At 61.0% G+C, this 14,937-nt stretch overlaps 2 protein-coding genes across 7 annotated transcripts; one reads left to right on the top strand and one right to left on the bottom strand.

The window, feature by feature from the left end:
- Positions 1–55: 55 nt before the first annotated feature.
- Positions 56–9,768, bottom strand: STK36 (serine/threonine kinase 36). 6 transcript variants are annotated; one of them, XM_068687201.1, is made up of 26 exons: positions 9,640–9,768; positions 9,374–9,514; positions 8,546–8,623; positions 8,152–8,282; positions 7,763–8,012; positions 7,269–7,362; positions 6,832–7,001; positions 6,410–6,609; positions 6,212–6,338; positions 5,959–6,123; positions 5,574–5,753; positions 5,249–5,346; positions 5,044–5,149; positions 4,493–4,634; positions 4,069–4,196; positions 3,511–3,615; positions 3,341–3,439; positions 3,106–3,200; positions 2,833–2,896; positions 2,571–2,681; positions 2,363–2,437; positions 2,089–2,251; positions 1,477–1,624; positions 1,162–1,321; positions 299–1,048; positions 56–197 (listed from the first exon to the last, which is right to left on the bottom strand). In XM_068687201.1, exons 1-26 carry the CDS (start codon positions 9,721–9,723, stop codon positions 72–74), a joined length of 3,990 nt encoding a protein of 1,329 aa, XP_068543302.1. In that variant the 5' UTR covers positions 9,724–9,768; the 3' UTR covers positions 56–71. The 6 variants fall into 6 exon arrangements, with proteins under 6 accessions (XP_068543302.1, XP_068543301.1, XP_068543303.1 ...); XM_068687200.1 differs by having other exon boundaries at positions 3,106–3,204; positions 3,342–3,439; XM_068687202.1 differs by having other exon boundaries at positions 3,106–3,204; positions 3,342–3,439; positions 5,249–5,343.
- Positions 9,722–14,559, top strand: RNF25 (ring finger protein 25). Its single transcript, XM_068687220.1, has 10 exons — positions 9,722–9,812; positions 9,893–9,967; positions 10,046–10,148; positions 10,246–10,313; positions 10,777–10,846; positions 10,972–11,043; positions 11,360–11,500; positions 11,700–11,789; positions 12,417–12,551; positions 12,654–14,559. The coding sequence occupies exons 1-10, from the start codon at positions 9,775–9,777 to the stop codon at positions 13,347–13,349; spliced, it is 1,488 nt and encodes a 495-aa protein (XP_068543321.1). The 5' UTR covers positions 9,722–9,774; the 3' UTR covers positions 13,350–14,559.
- Positions 14,560–14,937: the final 378 nt, after the last annotated feature.

The raw sequence follows: 14,937 nt of genomic DNA, 5'->3' as shown, positions 1-14,937 counted from the left end.
CGGGGCTGGAGGGAGCCGTGTCCCTGCTGTCCTGTCCCTGCTGCGGGGGTCCCGCAGGTGCCACCGCGTCCTCAGCTGCTGTGCGAGGCCGCGAGGAGGCTGAGGAGCTTCTGGCAGTGCCGTGCAGAAAGCCAGGGGCTGCCACCAGGCGCTGCGTGCGCCACCAGCTTCTCGCCAGCCCCCAGCGACAGCAGCACCTGCAGGGCACACAGAGGCACAGGAGCCACCAGTCAGCCCAGTTAGCCCAGTAGCATCCCCCCAGTGCCACCGGCAGCCCAACAGAAGGGCGAGCGGTTACCTGCTGCACCCCAGGGTGCCGGCTGGCAGCCCGCAGCGCTATCAGGGCTCTATCCCGCACGCCGGCCTGGGGGTCCCGGCAGGCCACCTCCAGCAGGACGCGGGGGGCTCGGCTCTCCAGCAGCAGCTCCCCCAGCTCCGTCGAGCACCAGCACAGGTTCCCCAGGGCCGAGGCGGCGTTGCGGCGCGTCCTGGGGTTGGGGTCGAGCAGCAGGCGAGTCAGCCCGGGCACGGCGCTGCGCAGGGTGCGGGGTGGGGAGGCCGGGTGGCAGGCGGCGTTGCCCACGGCGAAGCTGGCTGCTCTGCGGACGTCCTGGTCCCGGTCTGCCAGGCACGCCAGGAGGCTCTCCAGGAGGCTTTCCAGCTGGTTCTGCAGCTCCTGAGGCAAGCCGTGGCTGTGGCGGAGCAGGTTGCCCAGCAGGCTGCAGGTTTTGGCACGGATGGGGGGCTCCCGGTGGCCGAGCAAGCGGGTTAGAGGCTGGTGGGACGCGTCCGAGCCCCCCAGGATGCTCTGGAGGAAGGGCAGGTGCTCCGAGGAGACCCGCGCCACGTGAGTCAAGAGAGACAGGAGGTCGGTCAGCAGCGGGAGGCTGTCTGAGAACAGGACGGTGGTCAAAAAGGCGAGGATGGGCTCCGAGGCAGCAGCCTGCTGGACTACTTGAGCCACGACCCGCTCGTCGGACACAACGAGGTGGCACAAGAGGCTGACGGGGAGCTCCGCGGCCGGGAGCGGCAGGTGGTGACAGCAGGCCTGAGGAGAAAGGAGACACGGCAGCGCTGAGCTCCTCGTCCTGCCACGCGGGGCAGGGAGCAGCTGAGGGCTGCCCGAGGCTCAGCGCGGAGCTGCGCGGGGCCAGGGGGTACCTGCAGCAGCTGGGCGGGGAGCTGGGAGTCTCTCACTGCTGCCACGACCGAGGCTAAGGTGTCTCTGTCCACATCCAGGGCGAAAGGGAAGCAGAGGAGCTGGCAGGCCTGGATCACCACCGCTGGGACGAGTTCTGTGTCCCCGTCCTCTCCTGCTTGCCTGAATTTTTGAGAGAGACTGGGCTTGATACAGGCAATGAGAAAAAAATAATCAGAGGCAGAGAGCAGTCCCTGAGGAGAGGCTCTGCTGGGGAGCTGTGCCCTGCAAGCACCAGCTCAGGAGCTTCTCAGCCCTCTCCAGCCCTCCCAACTCACGTCTGTGCCAGGCAGGCCAGGAAGGCAGGGGACAGCAGGCTCCTCAACGTCACCATGAGGACGCTGTGGGACTGGGTGAGCTGCGGCAGGCAGCGGTGGGACTCGCGAGTGAAGATGAAGAGGGCCAGGCTGAGGAAGAGCAGTGTGCCTGCGGGGGAAACAGCACAACGGAGCCAAAAGAAAGGTTGAAAAACCTCCTCTCTTCTGTCTGCTGGTGCTGCAGACAGCCCTCACACCGTGACACAGATAGCAAGAAGGAGAAGAAAAAGGAGGAGAAGAAAAAGGAGGAGAAGAAAAAGGAGGAGAAGAAAAAGGAGGAGAAGAAAAAGGAGGAGAAGAAAAAGGAGGAGAAGAAAAAGGAGGAGAAGAAAAAGGAGGAGAAGAAAAAGGAGGAGAAGAAAAAGGAGGAGAAGAAAAAGGAGGAGAAGAAAAAGGAGGAGAAGAAAAAGGAGGAGAAGAAAAAGGAGGAGAAGAAAAAGGAGGAGAAGAAAAAGGAGGAGAAGAAAAAGGAGGAGAAGAAAAAGGAGGAGAAAAGCCCCTGAGCCCCTCTGGCTTGAGGGCAGAACGTGGAGCAGGCTCCAGGGCAGATGCTGCTCGCCCCACAGCTCCTACCTTGAGGGGAGAGGAGGTCCCAGTCTGGCTGTGCCGCGGGGCGGTGTGCTCCCGGGGCTTCTCCCTCGGGTTCTGCCCCCACACGAAGCACCGCAGCCACGCCGTGCCACAGCACGCTCCACAGCTCCGAGGCAGCAAAGCCCTGCTCCACGGCCCTGTCCTCCTGCAGGCGGGGAGGGGGCGTTGAGGGGCTCTGGTCCGTGCCCCTGCCAGCCCCAAAGATGGACACGGAGCCAGCAGGGGATGAGGAGAAGGGAGAAGGGAAGACTGGTACCTGGGCGAGCAGCTTCAGCAGGAGGAAAATGAGCCCATCGTAGAGACCGGCACCCAGCGGCGGGGGGAGCTGCAGCTGTAAGAGAGCGGGGGGCAGGCTGGAGATGAGTCTGAGGGCAGCAGCACCAGCCCCGCACCCTTCTGGCCCCATTTTTGCCTGTATTGGGGTGAGAGCGTGGCCCCTCTGCCCCTCTGCCCCCACCCCATACCTCAGCAGGCGCTGTCAGGGCGTTGGTCACCGCCGGTAGGACCTCTTCTTCCCCAAGCACCACGTCCACCCCGTGCTGACTGAGCTGTGCCAGGAGGAAGGCTGCAGCACCCTGGGGGAGCAGAGATCGGCACCTTTGGGACCTTCCTGCCCACTGGTGGCTCAGCACCTGCCCCAGCCCGTGCTGCGTGACCAAGAGCAGGGCCCCGACGGGGTGTGGGGCTCCACAGCCCTCCCCGTGGTGCCTCCGGGAACACACTCACCACTCGGGAGGCGACAGGAGACTGGGTGAGGACATCCACGGCCAGGGAAAGCACCTCCTCGAGCCTGAAACACAGGGAGCAGGGGAAAGAAACACCCCACAGGGCTGGGAAGTAGCCACCGTGTGGGAGGAGGGCGAGCCCTGCATCCCAGAGCTTCCTTGGCCACGCTGGGCGTCAGGATCGGAGGGGACAGCAGGAACAGGAGCCCAGCTCTGGGTAGGACAGGTTTGTTTGGGGGCAGAAAATGTTTTTATCTCGCCCACGGGTGCTTACCTGGGAGGGCAGGCCTGGGGCTGCAGGGTGAGCAGGGCCAGCAGGTACAGGGAAGCCTCGCAGGACACCCCCTGGGCCGCCTCTGCCATGGGGACCTGCCGAGGGAGCGGGAGTCACAGGGCTGGGAGGGGAGGAGGGGATGTTTCGAGGCCCCGGGAGGAAGATAGCCTAGAGGAGCAGCTCCTGGTTGCTGCACTCCCTCCCTCCCCAGCACAGGGGCTGCAGCCAGCCCTACCTTGCCCTGTGAGAGCTGCAGGAGGCAACCCCACGCTTGCTGGCTCCTCCCTAGGTGCTGGCACAGGCTCGGGCTGGCGTGGCAGGCAGCGTAGAGGATCTGCGAGGTGGAGGGGAGAGATGCAAGCAGGCACCTCCATGGGCAGACGGAAAAATGGGCAGAGCTCTTACCTTCAGGACGTTCAAGGAGCAGCCTGGGTGCTCCAGCCTTCCCAGCAGCCTCCCAAGCTGTCGGTTCTCTCCATCCGTAAGCTTTTCAGCTACCCTGAAAGCAACCTGCAGAAAGCACAGCCTGTTAGGCAGCCCGGGCGCAGGAAGCGTTGCACAGACCGAACAAGTTTCATACTCTGCTTTCCTCTCTGCTGGCTCAGAGTTCAGGGTAATGATCAAATATAAATCTGTTCCTGATTTCCCTCTTTGTCAGTGTCATTCAGCTTCAGATTCCCTACAGCTCCTATCACAGGCATTTAGGAATTCCTCGTGCCTTCTCTGCATTGCCTATTTATTTAGGCAATAAATGTTTAGGCAATAAATATTTAGGCTTCCCCAGCGTGAGTCTTTTAATAGATTCAGGAGTCCTCAAACTCCTGGAGCTCAGCTCTTGGACTTCAAATCTTGGACAGCAAACTTGGAGAACCCCGGCCCTGCATTTCACTGCTGAAAAAGAGATTCTCCTGCTGCCTCCAGAGAGGCTGTACATCCATGCCCTGCAAAGAGAGCTGGCCTGACCTGCTTCTTGGCGTCCCGACTGCTGTTCCTCGCCAGGGGGATGCTGCAGGCAGCGGCCAACGCGGCTGTGTAAAGGTCTGCCACATGTTGGCTCTGGTCATGGGCTGATTTGGCCTCCATCGCTGCACCTGCACAGGGACAGAGCCTGGCTGAAGGGCGCTGAGGAGCAGTTTGGGATGGGGCTGGAGGCCAAGAGAGGAAAAGTCAGGCTTGGGCGATGAGAAGAGTGAGATCTGGGAGTGAGGGAGAGAAGAGAGAACAGGAGAGCCCTGAGCAGCAGGGGTTTGAGCAATTTGGGCAGCCACTTTCTGCTGGAAATGGTACTGCAGTGGCTGTCAGTGCTCTGGGGGAACTAAAGGGCTGGAGGGAGAAGGGAAACCCTAGGAAGCCCCAGGAGGAGACGGAGAGCTGCCACCAGTGCTACCTGGCAAAGCGTGATGCTCTGAGAGGGATCCCTGGAGAAGCCTGTCCAGCAGGGGCTGATGCTCCTCTCGCAGGCTGGTGTAGAAAGGAGCAGAGACAGAGGGGCACGTGGCGTCCAGGCTCTCACAGAGCAGCGTGAAGCACTGGGGGAGACACGGGGATTGCCGTCACAGCGGGTGGAGAGTGAGAGGAGAGAGACAAGCAACCGTGGAGGAAGCTAAGCGGGGAGAGCAGAGGTGGGAAAAGGGCCCAAATTCAGGGCCCAACGTCCCCTGCAGCCACCTCAGCCCCACTGCTGCTGCGTGGCAGCCACAGGCTGGCTGCGGGAGGGGTACACGTGGAGGCGCCCCCTCAGAGAATTCCTTTCTGAGATCCCCACAAAACAAACAAAACAAAACTAACAAAACCAGGGGCTCAGACAGCTTGCCCTGACTAGGATGCATCAGGTCACACAGCTGGGAGCGGGCTCCTCAGCCTGCTCTCCCCCTAGGATGCACGCCCAGCCCCACAGCTGCTGTGAGGGGAGGAGAAGAAAGACAGGGGCACCCTTACCAGGAGGCTTTGCTGGCAGAGTCTCATCTCACTGTCGGCTGGCTCAGCCAGCAGATCCAGCAGCAGGGCGAGGAAGTGGTTGGCACTCTCCTGGAAGGCCTGCAGGCTTGGCGAGGCAGCAAGAGTAAAGGAGAGCAGAGAAAGGTGGTCACTGACTGGAAGGACAAGAGCTGGCCGTGCCCCTACAGGGGGGCCTTGTCCCTACCTGTCCTTCTGCTCACTCTCCTCCAGGCTGCACGCACTGCTGAAATAAACCGTGGTCACCCTGACGAGGTCTGTCAGCACTGCGACACACCAGGGCTGCTGCAGAACAGAGAGAAACAGCAGGAGGCAAATGCCTGCTGGCCATTCCAACACCACCGCAGGGGCATCCTTCCTGGCCACGGCCTCTCCCTCCTCAAGGGGGCCAGGAGGAAGCACTGTGCCTGTAAGCCAGCACCTGTAGGACACAAGGAGCTCCCCAGCATCCCCTAATACAGCCACGCTGCGGGACTGAGGGAGCTTCAGTCCGCCTGGGGCCATCCACCCACCTGCTTCGTGCATCCGCTTTGCAGGATCTGCTTGGTCAGCTGCAACAGGGCCAGCGGCACGTTCAGCTCCAGGCACAACTGCTCCAGCAGCTCGGCGTGGCAGCGGGTAGCCAGGAGGTTGCCCACAACACGGAGCACGGGGCGGAGGTGGGAGGCTCCCTCTAGCATCCCTTCTAGCACCTGAGCACGGAAAGCCAAAAAGGCTCGTGCTCAGCAGCAGCCCCAGCCTCTCCATCACCCTCTAAGGCAGGGGAGCGGCTGACAAGTTAAATATGAGGCAGCTCCGCTTCCTGAGGAAGCAGCGGGACTCTCCAGGACAGAGTGGGGGCTCTCCTAGTGCTCCTGCCCCAACCCCAGGAAAGAAGAAGGCCTCCAGGCCCCTCACCTGCTGAGCAGAGGCTGCGAGGCGGGCCCGGAGGCGGTGGCGGAAGGCTGTGTCCCTCAGGAGGCTCAGCGGCACGCTCAGCTGCGTGGCCGAGGGCTCGGTGGCCTCGATCAGGTGCTGCCACTCCTCATCACTCTCCAGCTCCTGACCACGGAGGAGAGAAGGCTGGAGCCAGACCCCGCCTGCTCCAGGGTCTCTGCAGCAGACCCTAGGCGGCAGGCGCTGCTGTCCTCGCTGCCAGACCCCCGCTCACCTCGCTCTCCAGGTCCACAGCCTCAATGCTGCGCCTGCCGTGGGGCTGTGCCCTGCCAGCAGCAGCGTGCAGAGGGACTCCTGCTCTGCAGAACTCCTGCTCGTAATCGTGAGTGATGCTGTGCTCCCTGGCAAAGAAAACGACCCGTTAAGTGAGCTTTCCCCTCTTCCTCCTCTCCCAGCCCCAGCCCTGCCTTACCATGGGCTGGGAGGAGGCTCCTCCAGCTGCCGCTGTGCCACGCTGCTCTTTCCTTGCAGGACACTGGAGTTCTTCTCTTTGGAGGCAGCTGGTGGCTCCCCCTCCCCTAGGGCTGCCTTCCCAGGAGCTGCTCTGGGTTTATGCCCAGCGTTTCCCTTGCCAGAATCCTTCAGACATGCAGTATTTGCCTTTAGCTGCTCCTGGGTGACGGCAGAGACGTTTGGTCAGGGTTATTCAGACAGCCAGACGAGCCCCTGATGCCCCCCACACACCAAGGATCCCACATCCTGCCTTATATAGGGCCAATAAATACCCCCATCATTTCCCTGCACCTTCTGTCTTTCCCACCAGGCCCCATTTCAGTGCCCTTCCTTTGCCATAACAATGGGGCACAGTCCAGGGAACCCCACACTTTCTTCTACCTTCTTCTGTGCCTCCTCAGCCATCTTCTGCCGGGCCTTTCTCAGGATCCTGGACTGGCCGCTCCTGGGGGCCAGGGAATGAGCTTGCTGCTCCTTCAGGGCCTGCAGCTCTGGGGGCAGCTTGGTGGTGAAGGGGTTTGAGATCCCATGCTCTTCTGTGTCGTCGATCACTGCGAAGGTGAAGGCAGATCTTCAGCAGCAGATCCCCCCTGGGACACTGGGAAAGTGACCGGCTCCGTGATCCCAGGGGAACCCCAGGGGACTCTGAGCAACCCCAGGGGCAGGAGCTAGGGGTTGGTGACTGGAAGAAACTGGGAGGAAGGAGGGAAAGACCAGACAAACACAAGAAATCAGGGAAGGGCAGTGGTCCCGGTCTGCAGGCAGTACTCAGAGGAAAAGAACCTGTCCCAAACTGGAAAAAAAAACTTGGTGCTCACCAGTAACCCGGCCAGCAATGAAGGGGTGGGAGAGCAGCTCCGGCCACGACAGGCGCTGCCGGGGGTCCTTCATCAGCAGCCCCTGCAGGAAGCTCTACGGACAGCACAGCGCCAGGGTCAGACGTGCTCAGCGTGACACTGCGCTTCCCCCAGCCTCAGAGAGGGAGCCCAGGGCCCCTGGGTTCTCTGCACCGTTCTGAGAAAAAGTGGGGCTGGTGCCGAGGGTAGATGTGCAGTGGGAAGGCGCTTTCCCTTCCCAGCCCACTAAACCACTGCTCTGCTGCCTGCCTCAGTTTCCCAACTTAGGAAGGGGCAGCAGATATGATAAGAGCCCCCAGCCCAGGAGGCCAAGCCCTCAGCCCTTTGCTGTGCTCTCAAATCCCTGCTAGGGGAGAGAAAAACGAAGCGTGAGCCACCGGTGCAGCACACGGGGCCATCAGCTCCCCAGCAGGTCTCACCCCACAGGCAGGGCTTCGTCCCTTTTGTCCCCTTACCTTGAAGACCGGGCTTATGGCCTCGGGCCATTTGACAGGGTCCTTGACGATGAGGCTGACGAGCTGGAAGATGCTGCTGGTGTAGAAGGGAGGGGTGCCCACGAACAGCTCGTACAGGATGCAGCCCACCGACCAGAGGTCTGCCGTGTGGTCGTACGGCTTCTCCTCCACCAGCTCAGGGGACATGTACAGCGGGGTGCCCTTGATGGAGGTCAGCACCATGGTGTGGATGCTCATGGCGCGGGCAAACCTGCTCGGAGCGAAGCACAGGTGCCTATTTCAGGACTCACAGGATCCAAACCCCCTTCCACACGCCCCCTTCCCTTCTACAGCACCCTTTGGCTGCCACCAGCTCCACGTGGCCCCCTCAGCTCGCCGCCAGCACCCACCCGAAGTCGCAGAGCTTGATGACGCCGTCTTTGCCCAGCAGGATGTTCTGGGGTTTCATGTCGCGGTGCAGGATGCGGTGGGAGTGCAGGTAGTAGAGAGCAGAGACCAGCTGGGCAGCTATGGCCTGGACCTGCAGAGACACAGAAACCTCACCCTGCAACCTGTGGTGCCAGCCCCAGCTTCGGGCTGGCTTTGCTGACACGGGAGGTGCCAGCAGCTGAGGCAGCAGCCTTGTGTTGAGGGAAACCTGCTGTCACCCGCTGCCACCTGGCCCTCTTTGCATCCCTTCAGCTCTGCCAGGCAATGCCTCGGAGCCCCTCTGCCCGCTGAAAGACAAATCCCATTCCCTCCATCCTGCGGCAAAGCCAGCGTGGCCACCACCTTGCCACTCACCTGCTCCTCGGGCAGGCTGCCGTCGTCCTCCAGGATCTGGAAGAGCTCCCCCTCTGCGTACTCAGTCACCACCACCACCTGGGGGGGGAGAACAGCGTGGTGGCAGCGGGCACATCCCCGCCGAGCCCTTGGGGCTCTGTTTGCCTTGTGCCCAGCCAGTGGGAACCCTAAAGGGCTGGGATTGGGGTCTGTGCTCACACAACCCTCACCTGGTGGCCCCGGGGAGATGGGGAAAGCCCTGAGGGCTGAGGACCCCAGCGTGATGAGCTGGGGGAGGGATAGTGATATTGTATAAACTCACTTTGGGACAGAATAAGTCTTGTGGTTAGAAATTAACGAGAATAAGATAGATGCCATCTTGTTATCTGTTGACCTTCTGTTATGTTGAAGCACTTTGTTAATTGACACATCCCGTTATTTGCCAACCCTCAGTTAGGCTGAAACGTGAGATAGCTCGAGCCAACTCGGCATTTCTGCAGCTTGGAAAACAACTGATTCAGCCAACCTGGCATTCTTTAAGCAAAAGGTGAAAAGTGCATCACGAGGAAGACCTATGTATAAATATGAGATAGTTTGCCACTTCGGACATGCACGATAGGTGGAGAGCTCCCCCGTGCATCCAGCGCTGCAATAAGGAATTAAACGAATTTCGGCTTCGATCTTTGAATCGATGGGCGGGTGGTGGGAGCGTGGCATTCAATAGGGACGGGGACAGAACGGGGCAGGGTGGCTGGAAGGAGCTCGGGAGGTGCCCCCAAGCCGTGAGGGGCGGCAGGTGACAGCCCTTAGGGTGCCACATAGCCAAGCAAAAAGCATCAACCGCCTCACCTCCTGCTCGGTCTCGAAGCTGTCGAGCATCCGCACGATGTTGGGGTGCCGCAGGCCCCTCATCACCTCCATCTCTCGCCTCAGGCTCCTCAGCTCCTGGCGGGAGCGCCCCACTTTGGGGATGAACTTCATGGCCACCACCTGCCAGATAGGGCTGCGTTAGGGGGGGGGGGGGGGCGCGTTCCTCGCCCCCTCACACCCCCTACACCCCACGCACCCCCCCCAAACCCTCCCAGCGTGTTGTTTAAGGGCCGGCAGGCTCTCACCTGGGCGCTGTGCCGCCTCCTCGCCTTGTACACGGTGCCGAAGGAGCCTCCCCCCACAGCGCCCAGGACGCGGTACCCCTCCATGGCGGCACCGCGCCCGGCAACCGCCGCTTCCCGTTCCGGGCCGGCCCTAAAATGGCGGCGGCCGGCGAGGAGGAGGAGGAGGAGGGCTGGTAACGGCGCCCCTCGCTTTCCTTTCCTTCTTCTCCCATCCCTTCAGAGCCCCTCTGAGGGTCTGCTTCTCTCCCTGCAGGGCGCTGCCCGCCGAGGTGGAGGTGCTGGAGTCCATCTACCTGGAGGAGCTGCGGGTGCGGCGGGGCTGTGGCAGGTCGGTACCGGGTTCCCCCCCCTCACAAACCCACCTCAGCCCTCGGTTTTGGGTCCCTGAGCCCCGTGCTGCCCGCAGGTCGGAGCCCTGGGAGGTGAGCATCACCCTGCACCCCGCCACAGCACAGGACCAGGACTCGCAGTTCGTGTGCTGCACGCTGCTGCTGGCCGTGCCCCCACAGGTAGGCCCCGGGCAGCGGTGGGCACCCCCCTTCTCCCTTCCCCTTTCCTCTTTTTCCTCCTTTTTTTTGTTTTTCTGTTCGTTATGTTCTTTTCTAGTATCCCAACGCGGCTCCGGACATCGCCATCAGGAACCCGCGGGGGCTGTCGGATGAGCAAATCCAGAAGTGAGTGGTGGGGGGCTGCTGGGGGGCAGGGAGGGAAAAACCCAAACCCAAACCCCCCTCAGCTCGTGTGTGGGGCCCAAAAACACCGTAAATGTGCAAAAATCCTACACAAACCACTCTGTTGGACACCAGGGAATGGGTGCTTCCCCTCTGGCCCACCTGCAAGGTGACCTAAATCTGCTGGGCCTTCAGCAAACTGAAGGGCGCTGGGGGAGATCAATCTCGGGCAGTTTGGGACAGATTTGGGGCAGTTTCAGTCCTTTCAAGACAATAGGTTTCTAAGCACTGGTCACGGGGAGCTGGGAAAGCCCAGGGGTGTGTGCTTACACGTGTGCTCAGCCCACACCATAGGCAAAGCCCCAAGGCCGGCACCCTTTCTGTGTGTTATGGGGCAGGAGGTATGTGAAAGAGCGCAAAGGGGCACCTAAAACCACGTTTAAGTATTTCTGCTGCTTTGCTGTAGGATTCTGCAGACCCTCAGGAATATTGCTGAAGCCAGGCTGGGGACAGAGGTGCTGTATGAGCTGATTGAGGTGAGAGTTGGGGTGAAAGGGGGTGGCCAGATGAAGACACTGCTCTCTGATGCCCCATGAGCTGGGAAAGCCCTCAGCCAGTGCAGGGGCAAGTGAGCAACGTGCTGTTTTTTCTGCTTCAACAGAAGGGGAAGGAGATTCTCACTGACAACAACATTCCTCACGGCCAGTGTGTGATCTGCCTCTACGGATTCCAGGTAGGAATGCGTGTCCCAGCCCTGCCAGCTGGCTGAGAAGAGAGACAGGAGGAGGGGGAGCCGGAGATAGCTGCTGGGGCATCTCGGTTGGTCTGTGCTGGTCAGACCTGACCTGGAGTTCAGCAGGGGCTGGTGTCCCAGTAAGAGCTGAGAAAGCAGAGATGAGGCCCAGTGGAAAAAGTTCTGTGCCTCTACCATCAATAACACTAGCTCCCGGCTGCCAGTGCTGACACTGGCGTGAAAATCTGCCTTAGCTGGGAAGGTTACACCATGCTGTGCTCAGAAACCCTTTAAAGCTGCCCTTTCCCCTCTGCAGGAGAGGGAAGCCTTCACAAAGACCCAGTGCTACCACTACTTCCACTCCCACTGCCTGGCCCGCTATGCCCAACACATGGAGGAGGAGATCCTTATGCAGCAGGAAGAGAGAGAGCAGCACCTGGCTCCTTCTCCCAAACAGGTACCGGGAGACACTTTTTCTGTAGCAGTCAGTGAGATCCGGACATTTTCGTGGTGCTGGAGCCTCCCTGCTCTGGCAGGAGAGTGTTTGTGGTCAGCTGAAGTGGGTTGCCCTGTTGCACTCCCAGCCTGGGGATGCTCTGGCAGCGTGTGGGCTGGGGGGCTGCCTGGGTTTGGTGTCACCTCTTGCCTCCCTGCAGGACGCCGGCGTGCAGTGCCCTGTCTGCAGGGAAACCCTGGTCTACGACCTCTGCGCCCTGAAGGCAGCGCCACCCCCGCAGCACACGCTGGTAAGAGGTGGATCTGCCCAGCTGTGCCATTTCCATCCTGTGTGCTTTTCAGAAGGGATCTTTGCAGCCCCTCTGCCCCGCGAAGGGGGGCTTGTCCTGGAGGATCCAGCTTTGAGGGCGATAGGTCAGAGGGAAGCAAAGGACCTTGGCTGTCTCGTGAGGAAGGGGCAAGAACGTGTGGTGTTGTCATCCCGACGGCCCTGAGCAGATGTGGTGGGGGAGAGGCAATTCTGTCAAGGGACAGGGAGTGCCTGCGTGGAATCTCTCTGTTTTTTCTGCTCTAAGAGAATTACTGTAGCTCTCCTTAAATACCTCCCTGTGCCCACTGGGATGTACTCAGGGTGATGCAAGTGATCCTAGCTCACAGCGGAGCTCTGTGCTTCCTGATTTTAGCCGCTCTGCATCTCATGCTGAAGCAGGAGGTCCCAAGGCAGTCACTGCAGGGAACAGCAGCTCTGTGGCAGCGTGTTCCCCTTCCACCCAGGCAGTGCGCAGGGGTCTGTAAGCCTGGGGAACCAAATGCTGCAAGCAGACAGGTTGCCAGGGTGCTGCGTGATCAAAGCAGAGTTTGGGGAATTGCTCATAGCGCTGAGAGAACCCTTAACCCCTCTGTCCTCTGCTGCTCAGGAGCCATACAGGCCGGATGCCAAGACGCTGCAGCACCAAGAAGAACTGCGCTTAATTTTCAAGAGGCAGCAAGAGAAAGGGGGCATCATCGACCCCGAAGCGGAGAGGAACCGCTTCTTCATCAGCCTCCAGGCGGTAGGGCACCGAGGGCAGGGATCTGCTGAGCTGCAGGGCCAAGCGGCGCCTGCTTCGGGACCCTCCTCTCCCTTTTCTGAGATCTCTGCTTCTTTCTTTCAGCCTCCAGCTACCGCTGATCCAGGCCAGGCAGCCGCTGCCTCCGAGCTGGTGAGCGCAAGCGCTGTGGATGTGCCCCAGGCACCCTGCCAAACCTCGGCCCCGGAGCCAGCCAGGGCAGCGCCTGCGCAGCCCGAGAGGCCTGCGGTGCCCGGGGAGCCCCAGAGCAGGAGGGAAAGGCACAGAGGGGAGAGGCCAGGCCCCAAAGGCCCGGGCAGGCAGACGTGCAGCGGGTCCCAGGAGGCGGCTGAGGAAGCCTGTCAGCAGCTCCACGGCTCCAGAGCACCCAGGGGCTTCAGCCGGAGACCTGAGAGGAGGCCGGGCGGGAGGCACAGCCAGGAGGCTCCGAAACATCCCAGCAGAAGCAGGGCCGCTGCCTTGGCCGAGAGAAAGGAGCTGTGCCCTGAAGACCCCTCACCAGAAACGGAGGCGGCGGATTTGAAGGAGGAGCGGCGCGATGCGGAGAGATGGACCCCGGAGCAGGGCGCTGAGGCCCAGGGCGGGGAGAAGGAGAACCTGGCCTTCAGCTGCAGCGACCACCGCTGGCGGGGCCACCACCGGCCCTGGGACTGCGGGAGGTGGGAGAGGTCCAGGGCGCAGGAGCGTGGATCCTACCCCAGAGCTCCAAGAGGCCGAGGGGCGCTCAGGCCCAGCGGGCGCCGAGAAGCCCAGCTCCTGGAGAAGGAGAGCGGCTCCTAGCAGCTGTGCCGAGGGGCTGGGCTGCGGGGAGAGCAGCAGCAAGGAGGCACCATACAGCTTGGACGGAGGAGGCGGCAGTTGGCGTGTGGCACGGCTTGGGACAGGAGTCTTCAGGGGTTGTGTGGAGCGAAGCTTCCCCCCCAGGAAGCTTGAATTTAGCTGCAGCTCCCTCCCCGTCCTTCTGCTGCCACTTCAAGATTTAGACCGCATCCCCCTGCAGAGACGTGACGAGACCCCGAGCCTCCGAAGCGGGACGCTGCGATTAAACCAATTCCTTTGGCCTTCTCTGGAGCTCTTTGTTTTCTCTGCCTGCCCGCTGCTGGTCCGAGCAGCGTCCATCCTTGGTGTTCCCTCCCAGCACCCAGGGCAGGCTCCTGGGAGCAAAAATCACCGTGCTCTCAGGGACTGGATGGAGCTTTGGGTGAGATCCCTAGGAAAGCAGGAGCTGTGTGCTGCGGGGAGGGCGCCTGCTTGATCCCCTCTCACATGAACGGCGCAGAAAAGCCTTAACCTGCCTGGCACCCGCTGCTCTGCTCCCCCCTCTCTTGTCCTCGTGGTGTTGGTTTAACCCGCTGCTGTTTCTTGTGTTTTGAAGACCCTTGCTTAGATTTTCCAGCACTCTCGTGCTCTACCAGGCATCCTTTGCTCTGGCCTGAGCCTCTGCTGCTTGTCCTGGGCTCGGGGAGCTGAAAACCAGCCCTGGAGGGGACAAGCACTGAACGCTCCCCGGAGCATGCCCTAATTTCTCTTCAGCACTTGTTCAGTCCTCCTTCCAGCCAGTTTTTGGGTGAGGGGCCCGTCTGCATTTGGGTGAAAAGGTGTAAACTGAATTTGATGCTGGGTGTGCTGCTCTCTGCCTTGTCAGGCTGCTGTGCTCCCAGAGCTGAAAGCGATGTAAGGTCCCTGCCCCTCGCAGAGCTCTCACTGAAGCTCCTCGGCTTCCTCCAGCGAGTCAGATTTTCCCTCTCCTCAGTCAGAAAGCCCTCGAAGTGTGTTCGGAGCACGGGAACTCAACCACGGAAAGCTGTTTGAGGTCTCCTGCACCCTCACGCTGTCCCATGGGGCTTGGCAGAGGGGAGTTTTGCTCCTGGGAGCAGGCCCTGAGGAAGGGCTCTCACATTTCTGACTCGCTGCTGTTAGCCTGGAGCAGAGGAAGTTCTGCACCAGTGTGTGGAAATTGATTTGAGTTGAATAAAAATTCAGAAAAAGCCTTGGTGGCTGCAGTTAGAAGCTGCTGAGGCTGTGCTGGGAAGGATGGGAGGAACTCCTGGAACCCAGCCAAGGGATTTTGGGGTGCTGTGGGTCTGAGCCAAGCTGCGAGCAGCAGCCAGCATTGGGTTTTTCGGGGGGTTATTTGGGACGGGGGAGGAGTGGAGCCTGCACCGAGGCTCCTCGCTGGGTGTCTGCCAGCATCCCTGCTCCTGCTGGCACTGCCCTACCTCACGGGGCTGTTGTGGGGCTCACGTGGGAGAAAGGCAGCGCGCGGGGCTGTGAAACTAACCCCATTAAAAGCAAGCAGAGTGATGTGTCACTGCCTGTGCTTTTGGGGTCAGGGCCAGCAACAGGCAAAGGGCCAAAGCTGACCCTC

This window comes from Anas acuta, chromosome 6, assembly GCF_963932015.1.
Source record: "Anas acuta chromosome 6, bAnaAcu1.1, whole genome shotgun sequence".
Classification (NCBI taxonomy): domain Eukaryota; kingdom Metazoa; phylum Chordata; class Aves; order Anseriformes; family Anatidae; genus Anas; species Anas acuta.
Note: the sequence above shows the minus strand (reverse complement) of the source record. Positions and strands in the feature narration are given on the sequence as shown.

Bases quoted from the DNA above. Each gene is read 5' to 3' on its own strand.
- STK36 (XM_068687200.1), bottom strand. From the start codon at position 9,723: ATGGAGGGGTACCGCGTCCTGGGCGCTGTGGGGGGAGGCTCCTTCGGC. The intron at 6,124-6,211 runs GTGAGCGGGGGT...GTCTGGCTCCAG, and splicing joins CTGTGGACCTGGAGAGCGAG to CCTTCTCTCCTCCGTGGTCA. The intron at 2,252-2,362 runs GTACCAGTCTTC...CCCCGCCTGCAG, and splicing joins TGCTGAAGCTGCTCGCCCAG to GAGGACAGGGCCGTGGAGCA.
- RNF25 (XM_068687220.1), top strand. From the start codon at position 9,775: ATGGCGGCGGCCGGCGAGGAGGAGGAGGAGGAGGGCTG. The intron at 9,813-9,892 runs GTAACGGCGCCC...CTCTCCCTGCAG, and splicing joins GAGGAGGAGGAGGAGGGCTG to GGCGCTGCCCGCCGAGGTGG. The intron at 11,044-11,359 runs GTAGGAATGCGT...TCCCCTCTGCAG, and splicing joins TCTGCCTCTACGGATTCCAG to GAGAGGGAAGCCTTCACAAA.